Source organism: Lytechinus variegatus, chromosome 10 (assembly GCF_018143015.1).
Source record: "Lytechinus variegatus isolate NC3 chromosome 10, Lvar_3.0, whole genome shotgun sequence".
Classification (NCBI taxonomy): Eukaryota; Metazoa; Echinodermata; class Echinoidea; order Temnopleuroida; family Toxopneustidae; genus Lytechinus; species Lytechinus variegatus.
In genome coordinates this window covers 7,531,105-7,556,114 of record NC_054749.1, presented here as the reverse complement: position 1 = coordinate 7,556,114, position 25,010 = coordinate 7,531,105, and the positions used below count along the sequence as shown (strand labels likewise).

Sequence of the window (25,010 nt, the reverse complement as noted above, 5' to 3'; positions counted from 1 at the left end):
AATGATTCCCTTACTATTTCTTTTGTTTATTATTTTTTAATTGAACAATACTAGTAGTTCAGTTTTTACAGATTTGACAATAAAAACCAACTTGAATGAACCATAAAATATTAAAACAATGTAATTCCACGTGTTCAGGGAGGAACAAAACTTTGTTTCACATGACAATGAGGAGAAAATGAAACTATTTCATATCCGATTAAATACAATATAGTGAGAGGTGATGTCATCGGTCATCTCATTTACAAACTGACCAGGATGTGTAGGCCTATATAACTGTTTTGTGAAATTAAGAATTAAGCAAAACTCTTAACTTTTTTATTTTACATCCGCATTTGATGAAATTTCCATTGTCGAAACCGGATATGAAATAACTCGGAAAGTTATGACATTTTTAATTTTCGCTTTATTTTATTACAAAATAGTTACATGCACATCCCAGTCGATATGCAAATGAGGGAACTGATGACATCACTCACTCACTATTTTTTTGTATTTTATATGAAATATTCTAATTTTCTGCTCATTGTCCTGTGAAACAAAGTATTATTTTTCCCTGAACATGTGGAATCGTTAGACATTTTATGGCTAAGTCAAGTTGGTCCTTCTTGTCAAATCTGTAAAATTTGAAATAATGTCAAATTTTAACAATAAAAAAGAAATAGTGAGTGAGGGACATCGATTCTCTCATTTGCATGTGACAAAATCGTGCTTATTACTATTTTGTGAAAAATAAGCGAAACTTTAAAATGTCATAACTTTTTCATTTTACATCCGATTTTGATGAAATTTCCAGCATTAAGCTTGTTTTATTTTTCTTTATTGATTCATAACAATTTTCTGAGGTCGACTTGACCCTTGAATGAAGGTCTATTGTATCTTTTGAAAGAAATTACTAGAATTATGAATTGTATTATTCTTAATGACGTATCTACACATTGCCGAACTCGATCAGCTGTTCTACTGTCCTTTAATCAAATATATATATATATATACAGTGCGTATCAAAAAAAAGTTTACACTTAGAAAAAATCATGTAAAATTATATATTTGTAATATCCTGACGATTTTTCCACATTTTAGCATTGGTACAGATCCATTTCAGCAAATGACGATATAACTGTCGAAAAATATTTCCGCTTGAGTGAGCACCACTTACTTTTGAAAAGTTGGTGAAAAATGATTTGCGCAGAACTTTGAAATAGTTATGCGAATAAAAGTAGACCTTAATCATGAAGAACACGTGGAAATTAGTTAGTAAAATTGATTTGAAGATATCTTTTACCTTTTTAAACTTGTTTCCTTGCCCGAACACTTCAAAGAGTGAATTGCGCCCCACCCCACTCACCACACACCGAGTCCATCGTGACGATATGTGCTTTACACTGAGCTGTGATTTACATGAAATGGCCTAGGCTTGATTTTCATTTTGTTAATCATTGCCAAGCTTGGGAAAAGTGTGGAGAAACAAGTATTAAATGAAAAATGAAATGTAAACCTACTTTAAATGATAAAAACTTAGTGAAAAATGCTGGAGATGTCTGATATAAACTTTTGTTCAGATTCAGTTATGTCCTCAGATCCAGCTGGCACAAAAAGGGTAAAGGTTCTGCTTACTAAGTGTTGAAATTTCAAATTTGGGCGGCAAAATTGTTACAGAATGCTTGAATGTATCCGTTTTATGTCAATTGGCTAAAAGTGCTAGGGAAATTTATGAGAAATGCTTCGCAGGGTAAGTTTGATTTCGCCCTTTTCCCTTGACACAGCGTGAAAACAAGCATTTCTGCGCAAACAGATTTCTGCGAGCTTTACAAAAATGGACAGTGCTCACTCAAGTGTAACATTCTGTCAAAATTTTAACTCTCATTGGATAGATGAGACCCAAACCCATAATTATATGTGAAAAAATTACCCACATGTTGTATATTTGTTAATTCCCATGGCTTTTTCAAAGTGTAAACTTTTTTTTTGATACGCACTGTATATATATATATATATATATATATATATATATATATATATATATATATATATATATATATATATATATATATATATATATAATAGGATGAGGCCAACCACTAGCGTACCTACGGGGGGGGCAGACTGTACATGATTAGGGGTCACGGAGCGGTTTAAAAATAAGGGGGGGGGTTGACCTTGCAATAAACACAACCAGATGGCCATTTTTACGTTCATGTACATTAAAGATGTGGGGCTTACATGATCTGCGGCCCCTAACAAAAATTTATTACAGGGGCCGGGAAATGGTTTTCAAAGTGGGGGAGGGGGGCTGTCCACGCAAAATATCACAATCCTTTCATTTTTACGTTTTTGTACACCGTGCAAAATATATCACAAACTGAAATTTTCATCTTAAAGGTTAAGATATATTTTGCTCGCTTTTCAGAAAATTATGATCCATATGCCATGTTCTGCTTGTCAGTATATTAAATATGAGGTTAGACAAAGTGTAGACGATCGATGAATGACGTAGGACATTATTTTGCTTCCGAAGAAATGTAATAAATACCAAGGCTCAATATAGGAAACAGGATTTCCTATACGTCATCCATTGATTTCATAAGCTCCCATCAAACTTTAGATACACATAAATACAAACCCATCCTCGCCCCCACCAACCCTTACACGTCCATAGGCGGATCCAGGGGGGCCGAGGGGCCCGGTCCCCCCCCCCTATTGGCGGAGCAAAAAAAGAAAAAAAGGAAAAAGAAAGGAAAAAAGAAAAGGAAGGGAAAAGAGAGGATAAAAGAAGAAAGGCAAACATAAGAGGAGGGACATGATTGAATAAAATAACATGAGGGGAAGACTTCGAAAATAATTTTTTGAAAAATCTATTTGTTAGGAATAGGATATAAAATTTTCGCTCGCGCTTCGCGCTCTTACTGTCTTGGGGGATTCGCATATCTTGCTCAACATGGAGCTTGAAATATCAAACTTTGAAGTCAATATACAAAACATATTTCAGGTGGGAAATTGAACTTTCATTATTTTGTTTGATTTACAAATTGATTTTTAAAAAGTGCTCTGTAAAAATGTCTGTGCTATGGTCTGAATATTATCATTTTCTGCTTGCGCAAAATTTGATTTGTCAGGTAAGTTCTTAAGATATCCCTATTCAGGTCAGATTGTCAAAACGTATCAGGTAGCGCTGCACGATAGCATTTTGATTAGTGAGTTATGTATATCCCAATATTAATTCTAAATCAAACTACTTTGATGACAGTTTATCAAAAATTTCGGCTCGCGATTTCCGCTCGCATTGATAGATATCATGCATCTTATGCATAATTACAAAAGTGCTTTATAAATGTCCAGTTTTTAGGCCATAATATTAACAGATTTCGCGCTCTCATGCTTAGGAAGAGAAATAGGAAGATAGTCATCATTTTCATATGATGACATAATGCCCTTATAGAATGTCCCGGTCCCATGTAAAAACTCAGAGTAATAATGATAAAATACATCAGCTCTTTTTAATTGTGATCCAACACAATTCACAATTTCAAACAAAGTGTTTCCAATACAGAGCTTAAATTAACCCTTTGTTAGATCGGAATATCATATATTTTTAGATCGCGCTTTGCGCTCGCTTTATTGATTTTCATGATAAGGTACTTAGAATACCCCAATTCTAGGTCGAAATCTACAACACACGTTAATTCAGATACGCAGATTGTTCTCTATTTAAATCATTATCCAGTTTCAGATCACAACGCGCTTTACGCAGGCATTAGATAAATAACTTATCCTTTTCAAGATTTACAAAACATGAATAGAGTGTCCAGAATTTTTCCGCTCGCGCTTCGCATCAATAAAGTTTAGTTTATATACTGAGAGTCCTTCCAAGATTACAAAAAATGCTTAGCATTTCCATTATTCAGGTAAAAAAAATGTCAAAATTTTTCAGCTCGCGCTTCGCGCTCGCAATATTTGAATGTTGAAATATGTAACGTCTTCATGGCTAAATGCAAGCAGTCCATAACAGGTACAATTTCGAGCAGTTCAAAACGTATACAAAATTTTCTGCTCGCGCTCTGCGCTCGCATTATTAATGTAAGGAAGATCCCAAATTACTCATCCTTTTCATGATTTACAAAACTAATTGAATAGAGTGTCTTGTTCAGTAGGTCTAAATCTCGATTTTTTTTTGCTCACGCTTCGTGCTCGCATGTTTAATTATATATCTATTCTGTTAAGTTACAAAAGGTGCTAAGAATTTCCATTCCTTATGTAAAAATGTCAAAAAATTTCGGCTCGCGCTTCGCGCTCGCATTATTTGATTTTTAAAAATGTGTAACGTCTTCATGGCTAATTGCAAGCAAGTATTTAACAGTACCTTTTCCATCACTTCATTTCTGCTCACTCTTTACGTTCGTAGTAATTATTAACTTGCATACACATCTTTTTTTTTTAAGGAAAACAAACATTTCCCAGAAAGTTCAAAAATTTAGGAAAAAGTACATAAGATTTCCAAAAAAATTAGCTCGCACTTCGCGCTCGCATTATATAAATAAAGGTTATGGTATTATACATTTATGTTTCGTAAGAATAAAGCTAAAAGTGACCATTAGGACTACCCCTTCAAAGAAACAAAAAATCCCGGCAAAAATCATATTCGAGCGGCCGATCGGGGAAAATATGGCTGAAAAAAATTCCGGGCCCCCCCCCTATTGGCGAAGGCTGGATCCGCCCCTGCACGTCCATCAGTAATTGACCGATATGTATTCATCCCCCCCCCGCAGTGCGTGCCACAGTGTAGGCCTAATCATAGTGTGGAATACAATGTGAAATTACCTAGGGCCTATATACACTTAAATTAATTTGAGCATTTCAACGATGAATGTGAACCACATTGTCGAGGACTCGAGGTGTACACAGAATGAAAATATCTTCACATAGTTGAATTTGAGCTTTTGATCAACGTGAATAACATTTTCACATACTTCACTAAGTTCACTTTGTGAACACGCTGTGATCATATTGTATGATACTGCATTTCGCCTGCTCTATCGAGGTCACGCTTTTCCTATAGTTTTTAAACCAAATTTAACTATCAACAATTACGCCAACTTTCATCAATAGAAACATGAAAAATCCCAACTTAATTTGTTCCTCCCATACTAGCAATTTAATAGTGTATTTTGTTAAGGACACTTTTATTTTATATTTATTGTTCATAATCATTTACTAACTATGAATTTTGATATTTTACTTGGTTATATATAGTACTGTTTTGTTTTACCTTCACTTATAGATAAATATCATATACTGTACATGCCTCAATTTATTTTGTCTGTATAAGTTCATTGTTACTATTTTGATCCCATTACTTTGTTCTGTTGAAAATGAAAATAAATAAAATTGAAAATTTACTTTTTTCGACCGCCGTGAGCACCGAAATGTGGCCTTGTGCGATTTGATTATAGGATACTTTTATTGTTACATTTTGTATTTAAATATTTTCATTTTGAGTGTGGCATTTAGAAGAATGAAAAGATTTTTTGAAAGGTAAAAGAAGATCTATGGCCTTCTTTGGTTTCTCATAACTGTTCTTATTTATCCAGAAATCATTAAATGAGCTGCGATTGTCATTAATGCATTTTTAAGGTGCGTCATAAAGGCGTAATTAAAATTCGATTTTTTTTTTTATTAACTTCACAAATTTATAATCACATTCAATTATATCAATGATAATTAACATTATAACAAAAAACGATTTTCTTAACATGGATTTTATGGTCATCAACCTAAATTTTAGGGGGGGGGCAAGAGACATTTTAAGGGGGTCCACCAGAATTTAAGGGGGGACGCAGGAAACAAAATTGACAAGCAAAAAAAAAAAGGGTTATCAACTAAACTTTTAGGGGGATCGTCCCCCCCCCCCATCTCAAATTTTGGTGGGGTCCTGTCCCCCTCCCTTCGCCCCCTTTCCCGCTTCCGCCGCCTATGATAATTACTGCTGTTTGCATTCGAAGACTTACTGGTAATAGAACAAAATAAAATAAATAAAACGAAAACAGGACACAAATCAGCTTCCGCTAAAATCAAATTTTCCCGGCAAATTTTGATACGAAAAAGAGGAAAATAATAAGCACAGATAAAGACGAGCTATAGTCGAAAGAAAGAGTAATAATAATAATGATATTAACGGTACATTTAACTGAATAATATAGACAAAATCATTAATCTGTGGTCTGAGAGGGGGAAAGATCGAGTGATTGGAATTGTAGGTTTTAAGTAAAAAGTAATGTTCAATTTTAGGAAGGGCTGGTCTTGATGTCATTACTGAGATAGTTCCGAAATATAAGACAGGTAAATGTACCCTCTGCTAATAAAGTTCTACGCGTTATTTTGTAGGTAATCATGAAATGAAGATCAGCGAAATGATAATAATAATAATATAGGATATTTAAATTGCGCACATATCCACCTTGTTAGGTGCTCAAGGCGCTCCTATATTACCCGGCTAAGCTAGGCGTTCATAGCGTACACAGCTTCTTAAGGAATTACTTCCTACCGGTACCCATTTACCTCACCTGGGTCGAGTGCAGCACATCGTGGATCAGTTTCTTGCTGAAGGAAATTACGTCATGGCTGGGATTCGAACCCACGACCCTCTGTTTCAAAGTCCGAAAACTAATCCACTGGGCCACAACGCTCCACATGAAATGGCATGTTAAGAGAATGTGTGTAAGGATGTGTCAAATACACATGGAATGGTATTTGGTCAATACAGGCATATACCTTTAGCAATTCGCTATCAGAAAATAGTGGGTCTGTGTGCGAACGAAAAGCTGAATTATGTGAAGGGACTTGATATTTTGCATGCAGTAATAACAGTCTATCTATATATCAAAAGTTGTGAAAAGTCTCTATCTACTAAGAATTAGACCTATTATTATAGTAAATCAACTACCGTCATGGATTTTCTAAAAATCATCGGATCAACGTGTATGGAAAACTTTCAAAACCAATTATAATAAATGGCAAACAATGGTCCATCCCCGGGGTCCATCTCCATGCAAGTTCGCTTGAAGGACAATCTAAAAACTCGTTGGGCAATTAATAGACTTCACCGTTGTCACGTTCGAGTCAGTATATCATCTCATTGTTAAAGGTCAAGTCCACCTCATAAAAATGTTGATTTGAATAAATAGAGAAATATCAGACAAGCATAATGCTGAAAATTTCATCAAAATCGGATGTGAAATATGAAAGTTATGATATTTTTAAAGTTTCGCTTATTTTTCACAAAATAGATTTTTGCACAATTTAGTCACAGGCAAAGTAGAGAATCGATGATGTACCTCACTTACGATTTCCTTTTTTTATTGTTCGAATTATACATTATTTCAATTTTTACAGATTTTACTATAAGGACCAACTTGACTGAGCCATAAAATGTTAAGCAATGGTAATTCAACATGTTCAGGGAGAAATACAGCTTTTTTAACACAGGACAATCAGGAGAAAATTAGAATATTTCATATAATATATTACAAAAGAAATAGTGAGTGAGTGAAGTCATCAGTTCCCTGATTTGCTTATCGATCTGTATGTGCATATAACTGTTTTGTGAAACTAAGCCAGAATTTAAAGTGTCATAACTTTCTTATTTTACATCTGATTTTGATGAAAATTTCAGTGTTATGCTCGTTGGATTTTTCTCTTTTTATTAAATTTCAAGGGGAAGTTCATACTGACAAAAAGTTTATTGTAAGAATAGCGAAATATTGGCAAATGGTTAAATGAACCTGATGCGTATAATGATTTGAATTAATTTCATTGAAAAGATGTCATTTTATTATATCATTTTTTTTTCAGTAAACATTTCCATGAAATTGCCCTGAAAATTTGAAAATTAACAGGTCAAAATTATCATCAAGAAAGATATCCGATATATCGTGGTAAAGTCACGAGAATTTGCACTTTATATACTTCCGGGGCCGAGCTCAGAGCTGCGCACATGCATGCGTACGTAACGTGGAGCAGTCACTGATAATTGACCACAGAGCCGTATAACTTCGCACCAAAAACAAAATAATGTCTGTATTTCGTCAAGTTATTACTTCTGCAAGCAGGAATTTCCTGGTATCCAGCAACAGGAATGCTCTGACTGTCCCTTCCTTGACAAGATGTCTTGCAACAGGTATGAATATCCGGTGTTTGTTCTTGCTGCTCGTGAGCGCCAGCGGTGACGGTAGTGTCAGTGAATTTCAGCCCGGTTGGTCGGCCGGCTAAGCCGTTTTGTAAACATCAATCAGACACCACCGCCCTCGCGGCTAACTCTACTTCAAGACAGTCAATGTCAATGACACAATCATGCGTGTATTAAATTTTTGCAGGCTCAGGCCAGGCTAAACAGCTGAAATCCGTCTTTTTGGAATTTTTAAATAGAGGAAGTAGATCTAATTCAGTTTACCCTGATGAAAAGTATAATGTTTGTTGTAAAAATACCTGGCCCTGGGACCTGGGGTGGTATTTAGTCTTGAGGACGCAATGATGATGATTTTTTTAGATATGTCATATCTTTCTTCATCATTGACGTCTTGACACTCTCTCCATAGTGTCTTCAGCGAAGGACCAAAACAAAGATGGATTTCCCCTAGACAGCTGGCAGCCGTCTGTTTCGAGGAGTTTTTTAACATTTTTTTTTATTTCTCGTACACAGACGGCTCGCTATCGTGCACGCACCATTAGGGGACTTGCAATGCAAAATCCCCCCGTCGGGGCTCTTCAATTTTTGTCTTTAATTAATAAAAAAATTGACAATTATTGTGACCAAAATGCAAATTAATATTCCCTCTTGGCATTAATTGCCAAAAAACGGAGAAAAATCAAGTTAAAAGGAACAAAAACAGTGACTTACCTCGGCTGTCACGCAAATTCACTTCTCAGTTTTGTCCGATCTTAAGTACATAAACATATGGCCATTGAGTCCCTGTACAGATCGCGCTAGAACTTCAGTCTCTGTATTTGGTGAGTGAAGCCAACGGAGTTCAGCTGAACAACCAACATAACAGAGACCGAAGCTTTTGGTCTAGATTTCCCCAAAAAATCCATCTTTTTAAACCGAACTCACTAGAATTTTGTTAATTTTATTAATTCTTACACCTTCCTACGCCTAATGCGTAGGAAGGTTTTAAATGTTACTTTAAAAAATGTAAAAAATGAAGATTTCTTACCTAACTGATGCCGCGTAGACCTCTCATTCCACATGTAAACAACGGAAATACAATAGCGTCGACCCTTGAACCGCTATGTATGACGTACTTCCGGAAAGCAATGCCGGCTTAACGAACAATTTAGAGATAAAAAATCTTATTTAACAAATATTAAAATTTATTTCGTGATCATAAATAATTCATATACTGTACGTATGGTCACTCACCACTGGGAAGAGCTTACGGCCGTGTTTACGTCGCCATCTTGATTTCTTTGTCTTCTGCTTGGCGACAGCATGCAAGTCACGTAATGTGTGTAAAAAAGAACATTCATTGCAACAACACAACCTTAAAAACAATAAAAAAACTAATCTTACGTTTCATTCTAATTTCTCTTGGTTTCCATCTGATCAGTCTAAAAAGTGGTGATTTAATCCAAGGCTCCACATTAACTTATTTTGGTGGTAAAAATAAAGTAATTTCAACACAGAAAGTGACATATTCCATTTTTTTCGTTAATCAAAACTCATAATTATAACCAAGCGAATATTTAGTCAATTTTCTTTTTATTGTCAAAATTTGCTAATGTCGGGTCCAATTCAAACTGCTCAATAGGTTCTAAAATAAATGCTGTTATAAATTTTACAACCATCAAAGGATAGATTTAAACTTGAGCTAATAGAATGATGTAATGTTAAGCTCATACCTGACGCATTAATCCTTATATTCAATATATAGAAATTATACCCTCTGCATCTCTGTATTTTTTTAATTTGAGGATTGCTGAGTATATTTGCTTATTTCACCAAATTTTTCACCTCTTTTGGGGAAGATAGAAGTTGAGGGATGTCACAAACCCTAATGAAATAGACAGAAGTTGACTGAGCTTATTTCGCGATAATTAATGTTTGTTTAAAGGACAGGTCCACCCCAACAAAAAGTTGATTTGAATAAAAAGAGAAAAATACAAGTATAATGCTGAAAACTTCATCCAAATCAGATGTAAAAGCAGAAAGGTAAGATTTTTGTCACTTCATTTCACAAAACAGTTATACAGGGTATGCACATCCTGGTCTGTATGCAAATGAGGGGACTTATGATGTCACCTACTCATTAATTTGTATTTTATCATATAAAATATTCTAATTTTGTCTATCTTTATCCTGTGAAACAATAAGGTTATTCATCCTTGATGTGGAATTACGATGTTTTAACTTTTATCGGTTCAGTCAACGAATCTTTAAGAATTGAAATATTGTGTAATTGAAACAATTCAAGAAAAAAAATAGTGAATGAGGGACATTATTGTCTCTCATTTGCACGTCACACAGTGACATGTACGTGTATGACTATTTTGTGAAAAATAAGAGAAACTTTAAAATGTCTTATGTTTCTTATTTTACATCAGATTTTGATGAAATTATGTGTGTTTGATTTTTATCTATTGATTTGAATCAACATTTTTCTGGGGTGGAATTAACCTTTATGGGCAAATAATTGAGTAAGCCTAATAAGAAGTGAAGCCAACCCCCCTAGTAGTCAGGGGCCTTAGCAAAATTTTGGGGACAGGATTTACAAAAGCGCCATTTTTTGCATGTGGGTTCCTGGTATCAAAAGCATTAATTCTAGATAGGGTGCCCCCAAATCGGTGAAGGGCACCCTATTTTTAAACGCTAATTTATGCAAAAAACTCGCCATTTCTCACTAAAAATAATTTTTGAATGCCCAATTTTTGTGTATTTGGGTCTTCTTTTGCTAAATATTCAAATGCAGGTCGATTTTTAAAACATTGGTGAATATCAATCAATTCTTAAGGTTAATTTATGCAAATTTTATGCAAATGATATGTAAAAACATATATTTTATCATATGTCGACATATAGAATTGTCAAAATCACATTTTTTTTCCATATGTGTCACCGGTATCAAAAGCATTAATTCTTGATAGGATGCCTCGATATCAATGACTGGAATCATATTTCATAGTGCTAATTTATGCAAAATTATGCAAAATCACACTATTCACCGTAAATTACTGTATGTGTATAGTACAGACTTAAACATTTCTATAGAAGCCTATTTCTTTTTTTTTTTTTTTGGGGGGGGGGGGTATTTTGGATTTATTTTGATGGGGCATCAAATCTAGATTGATTATATACAGTTCCAGAATAAGAATCAATTTACAATGTTTATTAGCGCAAATTTATGCAAAATTTATGGAAATATGTGTAAAATTCATCAACTATCATATTTTGAGGTTTTGAACCGAGGGACGAGCACAACACCATGCATATGAGACACTGTAACACAATTCATTCATTATGGTGACTTTCCATGCAACCAGAGGAGGGTATCATGTTTAAAATGCAAATTTATGCAAATTATAAATCTTGTGCATACCCCTTTCACAATAAAAAAAACCCCGAAATCATATGGAAAAGATAAACAGTATTTCATCTTTCTTTACAAAGCAAATCAAGAGGTCAGATTTCTTTCCCAAGTAGAGTTTTCCCCTGTCAGAAAGAGGAGGGTATATGGATGGTTCTCATGTCAGAAAAAGCTGTCCAAGTCTGCCCTCTGACAACTATGTACATTTTTTTTAGAACAGGGACACATCAGATTTGAGCAAAGAGACCTGATCCTTTTTCTTTTTCTGTCGTCCCTTGATGGTGACCTGAATAATTTCAGTGATTTTTCTTTATTGGCTAATGAATTGATCTCTATCTCTAAAACTAAGTAACACCAAAACCAAATTCTCCCAATCAATTTTAGACCGAATCAGAGTCAATTCGGTCTGGAATAGTTCCCGAATCAGAGCTACTGACTTCCTAAAATAATTGTCCAAATGCCTCCCCAAATTTAATTCAACCGAATTCCATCCGAATACATCCCGAATGTGGCTCGAATAAAATGTGTCATGGCTACATTCGGGAGTATTTTGGAGGATATTCGGCTGGTTTTAAACATTTCAAGACAAGCTGAATCCCTCCACGAATGTTCCCGATGTTGAGGGAGAACAGAATAGTCCCGGATCCTTCCGAATCGATTCCGGGAGCTCCCTAATCCGAGATGAATAAGTATTGAATCCGAGATGAATAAGTATTGAATCCAGGCCATTTTGAGCAGAATTGATCCGAATTTGGTTTTGGTGTAACCCTTTGCTTAAAGCTAGGGTTAGAACGGAACCGAATCAGCTGCGAATCCATCCATATACACATATTTTGGTGGTTTTAGAAATATTCTGTTTTGCCTTCGTAAATGCGAGAAAATTCGGGAACGTTCGTTGAGAAATTCAGCTCATTTTGAAATGTTCAAAACCAGCCGAATACCCTCCAGAATATTCCCGAATGTGACCAAAACAATTTTCATTCGGGCCACATTTGAGATGTATTCGGGTGTCATTCGGTTGGATTCGGGGAGGCATTTGGAGTCTGGACAGATTCGGACGATTTGTTTTATTTCTGGACATAACTGTCCCGAACCACTGTCTTGCACTATTCGTGTTGGCATTCTGCTTTTTTGGGGGATGGCCAAAATTGATTTGGTCAATTCCTGGCGATTCTACGCTGAATCGCGACATATTCAGGACCCATTCTTCTCTATTTGGGGGAACTTCCCTAATCCATGTGAATCAGGCAGAATCAGTCCGAATTTATTCGGGAGAATTAGATTTTGGTGTAAACCTAGCTTAAACCAGGACTGACGTAATGTATTCTTGCGACTGTACTTTGGTTATCATCTGAATGTTTGCAGAGACTGTTTACCACAGTTGCATCCTATTCTGGTTTGTCATCTAGAAATGGATTGCCTACTTAAAACATGGGTTAAACCGGAACCAAATCAGCAAATCCATCCGAATACACATAAGGATGGACTTTGGAGCACTCTGTTCTCCCCGAATGCAGGAAAGTTCAGGAGGGATTAGGAGATATTCTTGGAGGAATTCGGCTCGTTATGAAAATGGTCAAAACCAGCCGAATACCTCCATTCGGGCCACATCGGGATGTATTCCGATGGAATTCGGTTGGATTTTGGGAGGCATTTGGGGGTACTCTGGGAAGATTAAGACCTATTCGTATCAGTCGTAGAGTAAAGGTCCGACTCTTGCCTCCCCATATCGTACGAATCATTACTCGAATACAAAGAAGAAAATAGACGAGACGAATTGACCAGAAATCAGAAAAAATGGCATCCGAATAGCTGCCGAATCGGTAAGCCCATTTCGAAAGAATCTGGCGCATTTTCGGGAAATTCGGTGGCGTACTTGGCGAATTCGGGCAGAGTCGTTCGATTAGGGTCGTTATTCACATCGTCATTTGGCAATAATCAGAGGATTCGGGCTACTGATTCGACTCGATTCTGGCTGCTCTGACTCGATTCTTGCCTGCTCTGGCTCGATTTTTGCTACTGTTTGGGTTGGCATACGGCTTTATGCTTTATGTAATATTTGTTTAATCATTAGAATACAGCTTCATACATATATTATTTTTAATTCACATAATATAACACACTTTTGCATGGAAATAGGATTTTCAATAGCATGTTTTGCTGGTAAAATTGAAACTTTTGAGCTAATAAAGGTACTTCAAAAGTTTGGCCCCTTTTCCACTGTTTATACCCACTGGAATGGGACAAATTTATATATATAAAATAATTGCTAATTTACATGAATTAGCATATTTTGTATGAAGACGGGATTTTCAATAGCACGTTTGATAAGAAAAAATAAAGCTATCGATCTGATAGAGATTTCTTTAAGTTTGGTTTCCTTTTATTCCTTTTAATAATTTTTACTATTCATGCATAAATCAACTTCCAATTTACATAAATTAACATATTTTTGCATGAAGACACAATTTTCAATATCATGTTTGATAAGGAAATTTAAAGCTATTGACCTAAAAGAGACTTTCTTAAATTTTGGTATCTCTTTATTTACTTTTATTAATCAAATCCTATTGGCATTATGGCTTCATGCATAAATTACTGCTAATTAACATAAATTAGCATATTTTTGCATGAAGATGCAATTTTCAACACCATGTTTTGTGGGAAAAATTAAAGCTATTGACCTTATAGACATTTTCCTAAAGTTTGGTTTCTTTTTATTAACTTTTATTAATTAATTCCTATTGGCATATGGCTTTCATGCATAAATTACTGCTAATTTACATAAATTAGCATATTTTTGCATGAAGATGCAATTTTCAGCACCATGTTCTGTGGGAAAAATTAAAGCTATTGACCTGATAGACATTTTCCTAAAGTTTGGTTTCTTTTTATTAACTTTTATTAATTAATTCCTATTGGCATATGGCTTTCATGCATAAATTACTGCTAATTTACATAAATTAGCATATTTTTGCATGAAGATGCAATTTTCAGCAGCACCATATTCTGTGGGAAAAAATAAAGCTATTGACCTAATAGTAACATAGGGAAAGTTTGGTGCTTTTGTAAACTCTGTCCCAAAACTTCAAATTTCGGGCCTAAGGCCCCTGACTATAATCTATCTTTGTTTTTGTGCTAAACAGGAGCCTATGAGAACATCATTGTGGATCACGTTGGTGAGAATAAGAATGTTGGGTTGATCAAGTTGAACCGACCCAAGGCACTGAATGCTCTCAAAGATGATCTCATGAAGGAAGTGGCACAGGCTCTGGACGTCTTCGAGGAAGACGCCAACGTCGGGGCCATCGTGTTGACAGGAAGTGAGAAAGCGTTTGCCGGTGAGTGATCACATTGGCCCATGTTCTGAACTGGTCTAAGGGTGTGGTCAGTAGCGGACCGTGACCCGGAGGAGACAAAGCATTGGGGGGGCACTGCATTGTTGGTGAACAATGCCGTGCCCCCCCCAATGCTTTGTCTCCTCGGGGTCACGGTCCGCCACTGGGTGTGGTTTAACTTTGGATAGCATATAAGCCTTTTCACAGTTGCAATTAAAATGTCATTTGATAAAAACCATCAGGTAGAGTTCAAATTCACCTGTATTTATCTGATGATTATTGTTCCTTTTTAAAACATTCTTTTCATGACATCCAAGCTGAAAAGTGACAAAGTGATCATAATCATTGGTATTTTACATAAGCCCAAACAATAAAAAAAAAACTATTTCCAAACTTGATCACTGAGGTACTATTCTAGTCACCTGTACCAACCGCACAGAACCGCTGTTAGCGCTAACAGTGCACTAACAGAGACCCTGTTACAATTGGTAATGTGGCAGCGATGCCTTAACCCTATCTAGGCCGGGGTATTTTGGGAGTTCCTATGGCCGGGGGGGGGGCCTCCCAGGCCCCCCCTAAGATCTCGGCCCTCGACTGCGCGATCGCGCCTAAAATTGGCACGCGGGTCGCCTGGGACATAATCTACAAGATCGTATAGTAATTTATTTAATGCGAATTGTTATTAAGTGATTATGCTAATTTATGCGTAATTAGTATGCGAAATCATACTTTTTCCTCTAACTCCCCAAATAGAGCTCCAAATGTACTAATTTTTGGTGTAGAAACTCTTTGTGGTGTCTTTAGCAAGTGTACATGAAAAAAATTGTGATATCAAATCGTTTTTCTTATGTATTATATTGTTTTTTGCAATTTCTTATGTATTTCTTTGTTTTTTTACCTTTTGTTTTTCATTGTTTTTTTCAATGAAATTTGTTGGGGACTCTTCTGTGATCATAAAAAGCATAAAATGAATACATTTAGACAAGCAAAACTAAAAATAATCATACATTTATGAATTTTGGTTGAAAACACAATTTGCATTGACTTTGTACACGAAATCACGTTTTTGAGCAATTTTCGGTCTGACATGCACTTACATAATGTTGCGTAATTTCGGAACCACATACCCGGGTGACGCAAAATTAGTCTCAAAAGTTGCGCAAGACTTGAAAGTAAAAAGTCAGTGAGCGGCGCGGTCAAAAAATTTCGCACGGCGAAAATATCGCGCGATTTGTTGAGGGGGGGGCCTCCGAGGCCCCCCCCCGGCCTAGATAGGGTTAGGTTACAACAATGCATTACACATTGAAATAAATATTTTGACGTCACAATCTGAAAGATGTGACTGGGCTTACTGTTGGCACTCTGTATGGCTGGTACTGGTCTATGCCATGTAATTCTAAGAATGTGAATGCGTTGTGGGAAAGCTTAATGCTACATCTTCATATGAAAGTGTTATTGCCCATCCTAGTGAAAAATGGGACTGGTCATTAGAGAAGAGTTGATCATAAGCTACCTGTTCATTGGTCAATTGTGACAGGTATCTCGTACAACAGTCAAAACTTGTAACTCTTTATGAAATGGGCCCCAGGTTCAGTGTGTCTTCTCATTTGACACTGGAATCATTCTTACTCTTTGTTCTTTCATTTCAGCTGGAGCTGATATCAAGGAGATGTCTTCAAGGACCTTCCAGCAGACGCTTGGAGCTAACTTCTTAGAATCCTGGAGCAGACTTTCAAAAGCCAAGAAGCCAACAATTGCAGCTGTCCATGGTTTTGCGGTAAGGCCAAACTACTTAGACTTGCAGAAATGTTAATGCTCTTATCAATCATATGCACAGCCCTGGGGGTCCCGGGACATAGCCGGGCATGTTAAAAAAATATTGTTGCCCCGCCTGCTTGGTGTTTGGCCAGAACTTGACAGTAGACTGTCCGCACAGTCTGCAGGGTTACAAAATTGCACTAGGGTGTACAAAATGTTTGCTTGGCATTGCTGGAACATAACAGGGACTTGCAGTTCTTACACCGTAATTCCGGATACTGTATAAAAACATATTGTTTTGTACAAATCAATTGTTTATAATAATAGGCATTTACACAGTGCTATCTATCTAGAAATAATCCAGTCCAAGGCACATTGTCTTTAATACCCCAGCTATAGCTCAAGCTGCCTGTCAGCGCTTAGTGCATTCAAGGAATTAATCCTGCCAGGTACCCATTCACCTTACCTGGGTTGAGTGCAGCACAATGTGGGTAAATTTCTTGCTGAAGGAAATCATGCCATGGCTGGGATTCGAACCCATGTCCCTCTGATTGAAAGACAAAAATCATAACCACTAGACCATGGTGCCCCCACCAGTCGAATATAGAATGGTTCTAAGAAACACCTTAAAAACATGAGTTTTACTTGTTCTAGTACCATATATAGCACATTTTTTGAAGATTCTAGTTGCTAGTTAGTGCATACTATCTGTAAACTGAAAAGAGCATTCTGGGAAGATTAAACTCTTTTGGCTGCGATGGCAGCAAGTTGAAAGCCACTGCACTTCGATAGTCGATGCAAAAAATATTTCAAGAGCCAAGGTGTCCATTTGCGTGGCTGCTGCAAGCAGACCTGTCATTTTGAGAAGTTGGAAACACAAGTTATGGTAGCTGTTTGGTCATCGAAAATCAGAATATTTTACCAGAAAACTGCTTTTTAAGGTATGTTGACGGTACTTTCATGTAAACTGTCATGATTTTGTTTTGAGATGAATGTACATATTTCATTATAGGATCTAGTTCTTGAAATAGACGGATTTTTATTTTGGACAATGCCTATATTGCATGTGTCTACACTAATAGCCTGTTTGGATCTATCTCTCTCTGGAGCGAACAGCGCATGAAATTCCTTATCAAAACACGAGATGCACATTTGGGCCATTTTCATCTGCGGTAACCATGAGGTACATCGCCTCCCTCTGGACTCACGAATTGCGTTGTCATGACAAAATGTCAATCAAGGGGGAAAGCGTGTGCTGCATAAAGATCCCTCAGATAAAGGACTTCTGTTTTTATTTGCTGAGACTGGACCATCAGAGGATCACGTAACCTCGCGATTGTGCTAGACTGTCTAGGGTGTATTTTACCGCGAGATTACCTCAGATTCGTGCTTTGTGCAGAGACCGTTTAGATCTACATTGGACAAAGGACGACCTGCGTTAGCTCCTCCTAGGTTACCTCGCGTTTGATGGTAGATCTAGACGTGGTATTAATAGTCCCAGCCCACTGGGGTCGGGCCTATGCGAGCCTTGCGAGAATTGTCATATTGAGGGGGATCTATGGAAAATGTGTGCTCAGTAGCTGAGACTTCGAGTTACTTTGGCAAGGATGTGTAAGTGGGGATGTCATGCTGGCAGAATGTACATCCCCACTAAGCCTCTAGTCCTGAGACCTTCTGGGCCAGGGATTAATTGATAAGTGCATATGGTTATTGAAATTCTATATGTAAATATTTACAGCCTTGTTGTTTATCTTTTTGTGGTATTCTTTGTATTTTAACTCTTCACCAATATCAAAATTCATATTTAAACCTTATATCAATTTTATTAAAGAATTGAAGCAGGGGTGATGTGTAATATTTCAATATTACATACATGCATTGAAGTCTGTAGTAATTGGAGGTACATGCTAGTGAGATTGTTATGCAGTTCAACTGCACTGCCCAACTTTGGCAAAAGGAAGCAAGTGACACATCAGTCAAATTTGAGTTATTGTTGTTTCTGAAACACCCTTTATACATATAGCACATTCAGGCAAAATTAGGAGAAGAAATGATCGTTCTATGGAAAGATATTGAAGAAAATGTATGCTGTTAAAGTGCATTGACTCCTATGTAAATAATGAACACACATTGCTCATTTACAACACATGATACTTTTGTGACTTGCTTTATTTTGCCAAAGTATGGGAGTATAACCTGACTTGCATCTCCAAAATGCAAATGCTTGTGTCCTCTGTAATGATAATCATGCATAATATGTAAGCCTCCCTTTCATCTAGTAAGGTTTGAACCTCAATTTTATTCAGTTCCTATGATAAAAATGTAGATTGGTGGGAACTTGAAAATCTGCGATATCTGAATTTATTTAAAGATGTCCAGTTCCCAACAAATATCATATTTCATGACTTCTGACCGTGAGGACGCCAGTAGGAAACTGGAAAGAAAACTTCTGACTTGACACAACCCTACACCAAGGATCATTTTCCTGGTATCACACCGGAATTTGCTCCACAGTTTTTTAAGACCGCCAGGCCAAAATCTTGTGTAGCACTTTTTTTTTTTTACATAGGACTTTACAGAACTTAGAAGCTTTTATTTTATGACCCTAAATGCTAATCAAATTTAATGAGCAAAATTATTCCCTGTACCCATTATTTTCATTGTTTTCTCTCATACATTTCAATAGCTTGGAGGAGGATGCGAGGTTGCCATGATGTGCGACATCATCTACGCAGGAGAAAAGGCATCGTTTGGTCAACCAGAAATTCTCCTTGGTCTCATTCCCGGTTAGTTTTCTCTCTGAGAGAAGTGAAAAACTAGTGGTAGAGAGATGATGATGGGATAGAGTTAGCGTAAGGGGTGCAAAGTATGACTTGGCATTATTGATGATTGCTGAGTTGAGGATTAATTGTAAGCTTTTAACCCTAGAGTTTACATTTAGTTAATCATTTACAGGATGGTTTAAGCTATAAGATAACTGAATAGGCTGATCCCACTCTAGAGCAGTTTTAGCAAGGGAAGACTTAGACTTGTGGGGTGGGGTTGTTATGTGCAGCTGAAGATGATCTTTGTCTGCACTTCTCCCCTAAGGCTACTTTTCTACTTTTCTTGAAGCTTGTGGCATCTTGCTTCTGTGCTTCCCTTCAGCTGTTTCTGTTCCAAGTGATATGCAAAGGATGAGTAGGTATTAGAAATGGCACAGTTTTCCAAAGAGGACAGCTTCCTCTAGATCTTGTAAAACACATCTTATCTGAAGGAGGGTATTTGTTTCCCTATAGATCAACATATCCCAACTGCAACTCCTTTAAATATATCTTACAAGTTGCAGAGGAAGTAGGTGATAGATATTATGTGTTGCAAGCTCATGTTTGATGACTAGGGTCATGATATCTTTAAAGTTCGTGCACACAACAAAACCATTATCATCATCATCACCACCACCCAATGTTTTCACAGATCCAAAACAAAATTCCTGAAATGCAGATTTCCTGGAATTTTCAAGTGTGATTTTTGACAAAAATCAGGCAATAATACAGCGAGCCTAAATTTGGTTCAAGTAACCAAAATCAAGGAATTTAACATTTTTTGTTCACACCCTCCATTCAAAATAGAAACAAACTTATGACATGCCAGTGCGAGCTGAAAAATTTTAGCTACATACCAAGGTAAACCATTCTTTGAAATTACATAATAATAAAAGTTGCTACTCTTGATTGGTGATTATTTATAATTTTCAGATTTCCTGGTATTTCCTGGAGGAAATTTTTTTTAGTTTCCTGAACCTTTTCTTGAAAAAGTCAAAATTTTCAGAAATTTCCAGAATTTTGGGAAGAGTGGAAATACTGCCACCACTGTCATCACCACTATCATCATCATCGCCATTATCATCATCATCGTCAATCACCACCACCATCATCACCATCATCACCACCATCATCATCCTTTGCTGGTGTTAATAATTCTTTCTCCCCATATACTTCCTATCATCACAGGTGCTGGTGGAACCCAGAGGTTACCCAGGGCTGTAGGCAAGTCCCTAGCTATGGAGATGGTTCTCAGTGGCGACAGGATAAATGCTCAACAAGCTTTACAAGCAGGTATGACAACCATTCATCTTTATGGGGCTGTAACACAAAGCTTAGCAATTATCATAGAACATTTTTTACGGTTTAATGCATTGACTACAATAGTGAAAATCAAGCATACAATTGATTACTAACCTTTGCGTTTAAGGGAGTCTGATCGCATATTCCTCAAATTAGCTGTGTTGTGTTTATCATTTCGAAATGGTAACTTTGCTTGAGTTAACTTTTGTGTTATCTCTTATGGATCATTAGGGTTATGAGCTTCTTTCTAATGCTATACCATTATATATATATAGGCCTATATTATATTAAATGCATGTTTTGTATTTATTTTATTTTTATTGTGTTATTTGACTTGTGAAATAAGATAATATTGCTATATCATATATATATATGTATATATTAAAATGCATGTTTTGTATTTATTTTATTTTTATTGGGTTATTTGGCTTGTGAAATAAGATAAATTGAATTCTTTATCTTGCAGGTTTGGTAAGCAAGATCTACCCTACTGAAGAGCTCTTGGATAAGGCCATTGCTTTGGGCGAGAAGATCAGCAAGAATTCGAAACTCATCAACTCTCTATGTAAAGAGGCTGTCAATACAAGCTATGAACTAACCCTCAATGAAGGCATGCACTTTGAGAAGAGGCTCTTCCATGCATGCTTTGGAACGGTAAGAAATATTGACATCTTTTACTTTTATAAAGAGGGGAAGTGAACTGACCAACATTGTATGTGGTCTGACATTGACTGTGTTCTAGACCCTTCTTACAAGAGTTGCAATTGATCAGTTCAATCGCAACTATGGAAAGCCAGCAAAGTCAACATAAAATGCATGTTTGTTCAAAAAATGTTCTAGATATATGTATTTCATAAATTCATTGATTTCTTGACAATTTGGTGTGTTCTCCTTTGTTTACAAAGGACATTTTGCAAATTTCCTGTAGAAAAAATTATGACACTGATGGATTTCCATTAGAGTTACAATTGATTGAATCATTCGTAACTCTTTGTAAGACTGGCCCTGAATAGCTATCTATCGAGGTGAATATAAATATTTCAGATAAAACAAATTATCATCTTGTTTTATCTGTTTATAGAAAAACATTTTGAGAGGAAAAGTACTTGTTATGCTTCTTGATAGCACAGTTGTTGAGGTATGAATTTATTGAGAAATGAATGAATATGTTATTATTCAATGGGGAATTGCATTATGGGTTGGGGACCTGGCCAGATGTGAGCTAGTTGAGGACTCAAGGTGGTGCTAATAAGGCTGCTGGTTTGTATTTGCTTTAAAGCCCGGTTAAAGCTGTTTAAGGTATAAGGTTTTAGAAGAATATTCACATATCGCAGCCAATTAGGCTGAATTGTATCTGATTTACAAAATAACAATAAAATGATAACATGATATAGCAATCATACATAAATATATTGTTGACAAATAAAAAGGCAAACACTTTGGGTAACTTGGCAGATTAAGGAAAGGATGACCAGAGTGTAGAGAAAGTGGGAAAAGAGTAGGGGAAGAGGGTGGGGGAAGATGAGGACAGAACAGAGGAGAATGAGAGTAGTAATACACAGATGTAATTCTGATTCAAACCAAGTGAGAAACTGAAGAGCGAGAAACATAGCTGGTTAAATTAAGAAGGATACATGCATATCAAAATATGAATATAATTATGGTAATGATGTGTAAATTAAAAGTGCCAGCGAACTCCCCCCCCCCTTATAGGAGTGTATTGAAACCTATATGCAACAGGATTTTGCTGATAATTTACTAAGAACAATTTTACAGCAAAAACATACTAGTATAGTAATAATAATAAAGGTATATTTACCCAGGGTAGCCACTTTAGTTCCGAAAACTGTTCTCCCAGCGGGCCCTGCTATTATTACCCGGCTAAGCTAGGCTACCTTCTCGGTGCGCACAGCTTTTTGAGGAATTACTTCCTGCCGGTACCCATTTACCTCACCTGGGTCGAGTGCAGCACATTGTGGATGAATTCCTTGCTGAAGGAAATTACATTCAAACAAAGTATTACTGTTACTGTTGTAACATCATCATATGTAAGTGTAGTGACCAGGGGACCTTGGCATTGTTTCCTATCTACATGTAGTCCCTGCTCTTGGCACTTATCTTACTAATTTAGTGATTGGATATCTGGAAGCTACAGACAAAAGATTATATCCTGAATCTGTTCTGCCCATTCCACACTTTAGAGGTTTGATTTCCAAAAGAATTCCCATAGCAAAAAATATGTTTAATATTGATTGGGCACCCATTCAAAAGTGAACTTTGAATTGGTTGATAATTCGCTTATTCTGGGCACCATTTCATGAATATTGTCAGCACTGACAGATGTCGAACTTCGATGGTTACCATAGTAACACTCAGGTTAGACTGCATCTCAATTTAGTCAATGCTGATATTTTTTCATTCATGCAAGACTGATGTAACATTCATTCCATTTTAGGTTATTATTATTTTGGGAATTTGCCTGATGCAAGGTTATCAATGAGATGTCTTTGACCTGTTTTATTTCTGTTTTCTAGATGCAGAATGTAAAGTCTTCTTTGCAAGCTATGTACCAAAAGTGATTTTCTTTTCCTTATGTATAGGTCTTGTTTTTCTATATTTTAATTTTGGGATGATTTTTTTTTCTTCACACAGGAGGATGCGAGGGAAGGTATGGGTGCATTCGTAGAAAAGAGACCAGCCAACTTCAAGGATAACTGATCCATCCATTTATCTTTGAATTCTGCTGTGGTGTTGCCTACTCTCGTCATATCAGTAGGTGTCCTCAATCCCAAAGTTTGGCTCATGCTTCTATGAAGTGCGAAATTAAGCTGAAAAATATTTAGACTATGATGGAGGTACTGCTAAGACCTGGGTGCTGTTACACAAAGGCTAGCAATTGATCGTATGCGTGATTTTTATGATTGATTGCATACTCTATGCATAGGTAAACGATCAATCGTATGCTTGATTTTCATGATTGATTGCATACTCTATGCATAGGTTAACGATCAATTTTATGCGTGATTTTCATGATTGATTGCATACTCTGAGTCTATGCATTGGTTAGCGATTAATCGTACGTTTGATTTTAGCGATTGATTGTACATTGTAGTCTATGCAATCAATCGTAAAAAAATGTATTTTACGATGATTGCTATGCTTTGTGTTATGTGCCCAAGGTCATGACACCAGGGGAGTGTTTCATGTAGCAAATATTCAGTGGTTTTCACTGTGTAAATTGAGCATAGCCAATCAGGTGCAAGTATTTCAGTAGCTTATAACAGTTGTCACTCAGTGAAAGTCGCCATTTGTTTCATGAAATGCCCCCCTATGGATGAAAAAGGGATACGTGGCATGAATACCTCTGCACTTCCAGGACACACAAATGCTATTTTTCTTTTTTGTGATGCTGAATTTTTTAAATTGAGGATAAAATCAAGCACAGATAATGTGATTTTATGAAAAATTGGAATTGATCTGGGTTTCATGGTTTCGCTTTCAGGATAATGGTAAATCCAAGGTATCCTGTCCTCTTGTGGTGGTCAGTGTTCCTCTTGTGTGCTAATAAATTAATCACTTTTTTATTAAGTTGGTCATCTTTGATCTAAAATCACTGGAATCATTTTGTATAATTATTTCTGGCACATCAATTACATTTGCATTCAAAGTTATAAATTTAAATTTCTTTTCTTTCTCATCACATGAATTCCTGTTATAAGGCTTTAAAGATCTGCTCTATTTTCTTATCTTTTCCAATTACCATGTGCCATTTAAAATAAAGAGATATTTATGTTTTGTACAAGACGTTCTATTTGCAATAAGAAAGGTTCCTTATTCTGTAAAACCTGTATGAATGTATTCACATCATGATTAGTGACTTCTAACATAAAAGGTGATGACCGAAAAAGAAACGTTTGATCTCTATGGTTTGACCAGAAGAAAGAAGCAAACACACAAAGTTAGAGAATAAATGCAGAAGTCAAAAGTTTATTGCTGTAAATTTGATTCAAGGCTATATAACAATCAAGGTGATATATATATTGTACTATGATCATTGATTAAATCTGAAATTAAATTTCATCACATTTTATCATGAATAATTTGTAATTGTTCATTTTCTTCTACAGTATAAATTGCTTTTGTTTTTTTGACATCAGGGTTAAAGGGATTAAAGTATTAGTGATAATCAGACCTGCCAACCAGTATGTTTTTGGCGTATTTAGTACGTTTTT

At 36.2% G+C, this 25,010-nt stretch overlaps 1 protein-coding gene across 1 annotated transcript; it reads left to right on the top strand.

Annotated features, from left to right (window-relative positions):
• Nucleotides 1–7,978: 7,978 nt before the first annotated feature.
• On the top strand, nucleotides 7,979–24,150 carry LOC121422839 (enoyl-CoA hydratase, mitochondrial-like). The gene is made up of 7 exons (XM_041618050.1): nucleotides 7,979–8,173; nucleotides 14,723–14,917; nucleotides 16,564–16,691; nucleotides 19,359–19,458; nucleotides 20,665–20,769; nucleotides 21,245–21,432; nucleotides 23,431–24,150. The coding sequence occupies exons 1-7, from the start codon at nucleotides 8,068–8,070 to the stop codon at nucleotides 23,494–23,496; spliced, it is 888 nt and encodes a 295-aa protein (XP_041473984.1). The 5' UTR covers nucleotides 7,979–8,067; the 3' UTR covers nucleotides 23,497–24,150.
• The last annotated feature ends 860 nt before the right edge of the window (nucleotides 24,151–25,010 follow it).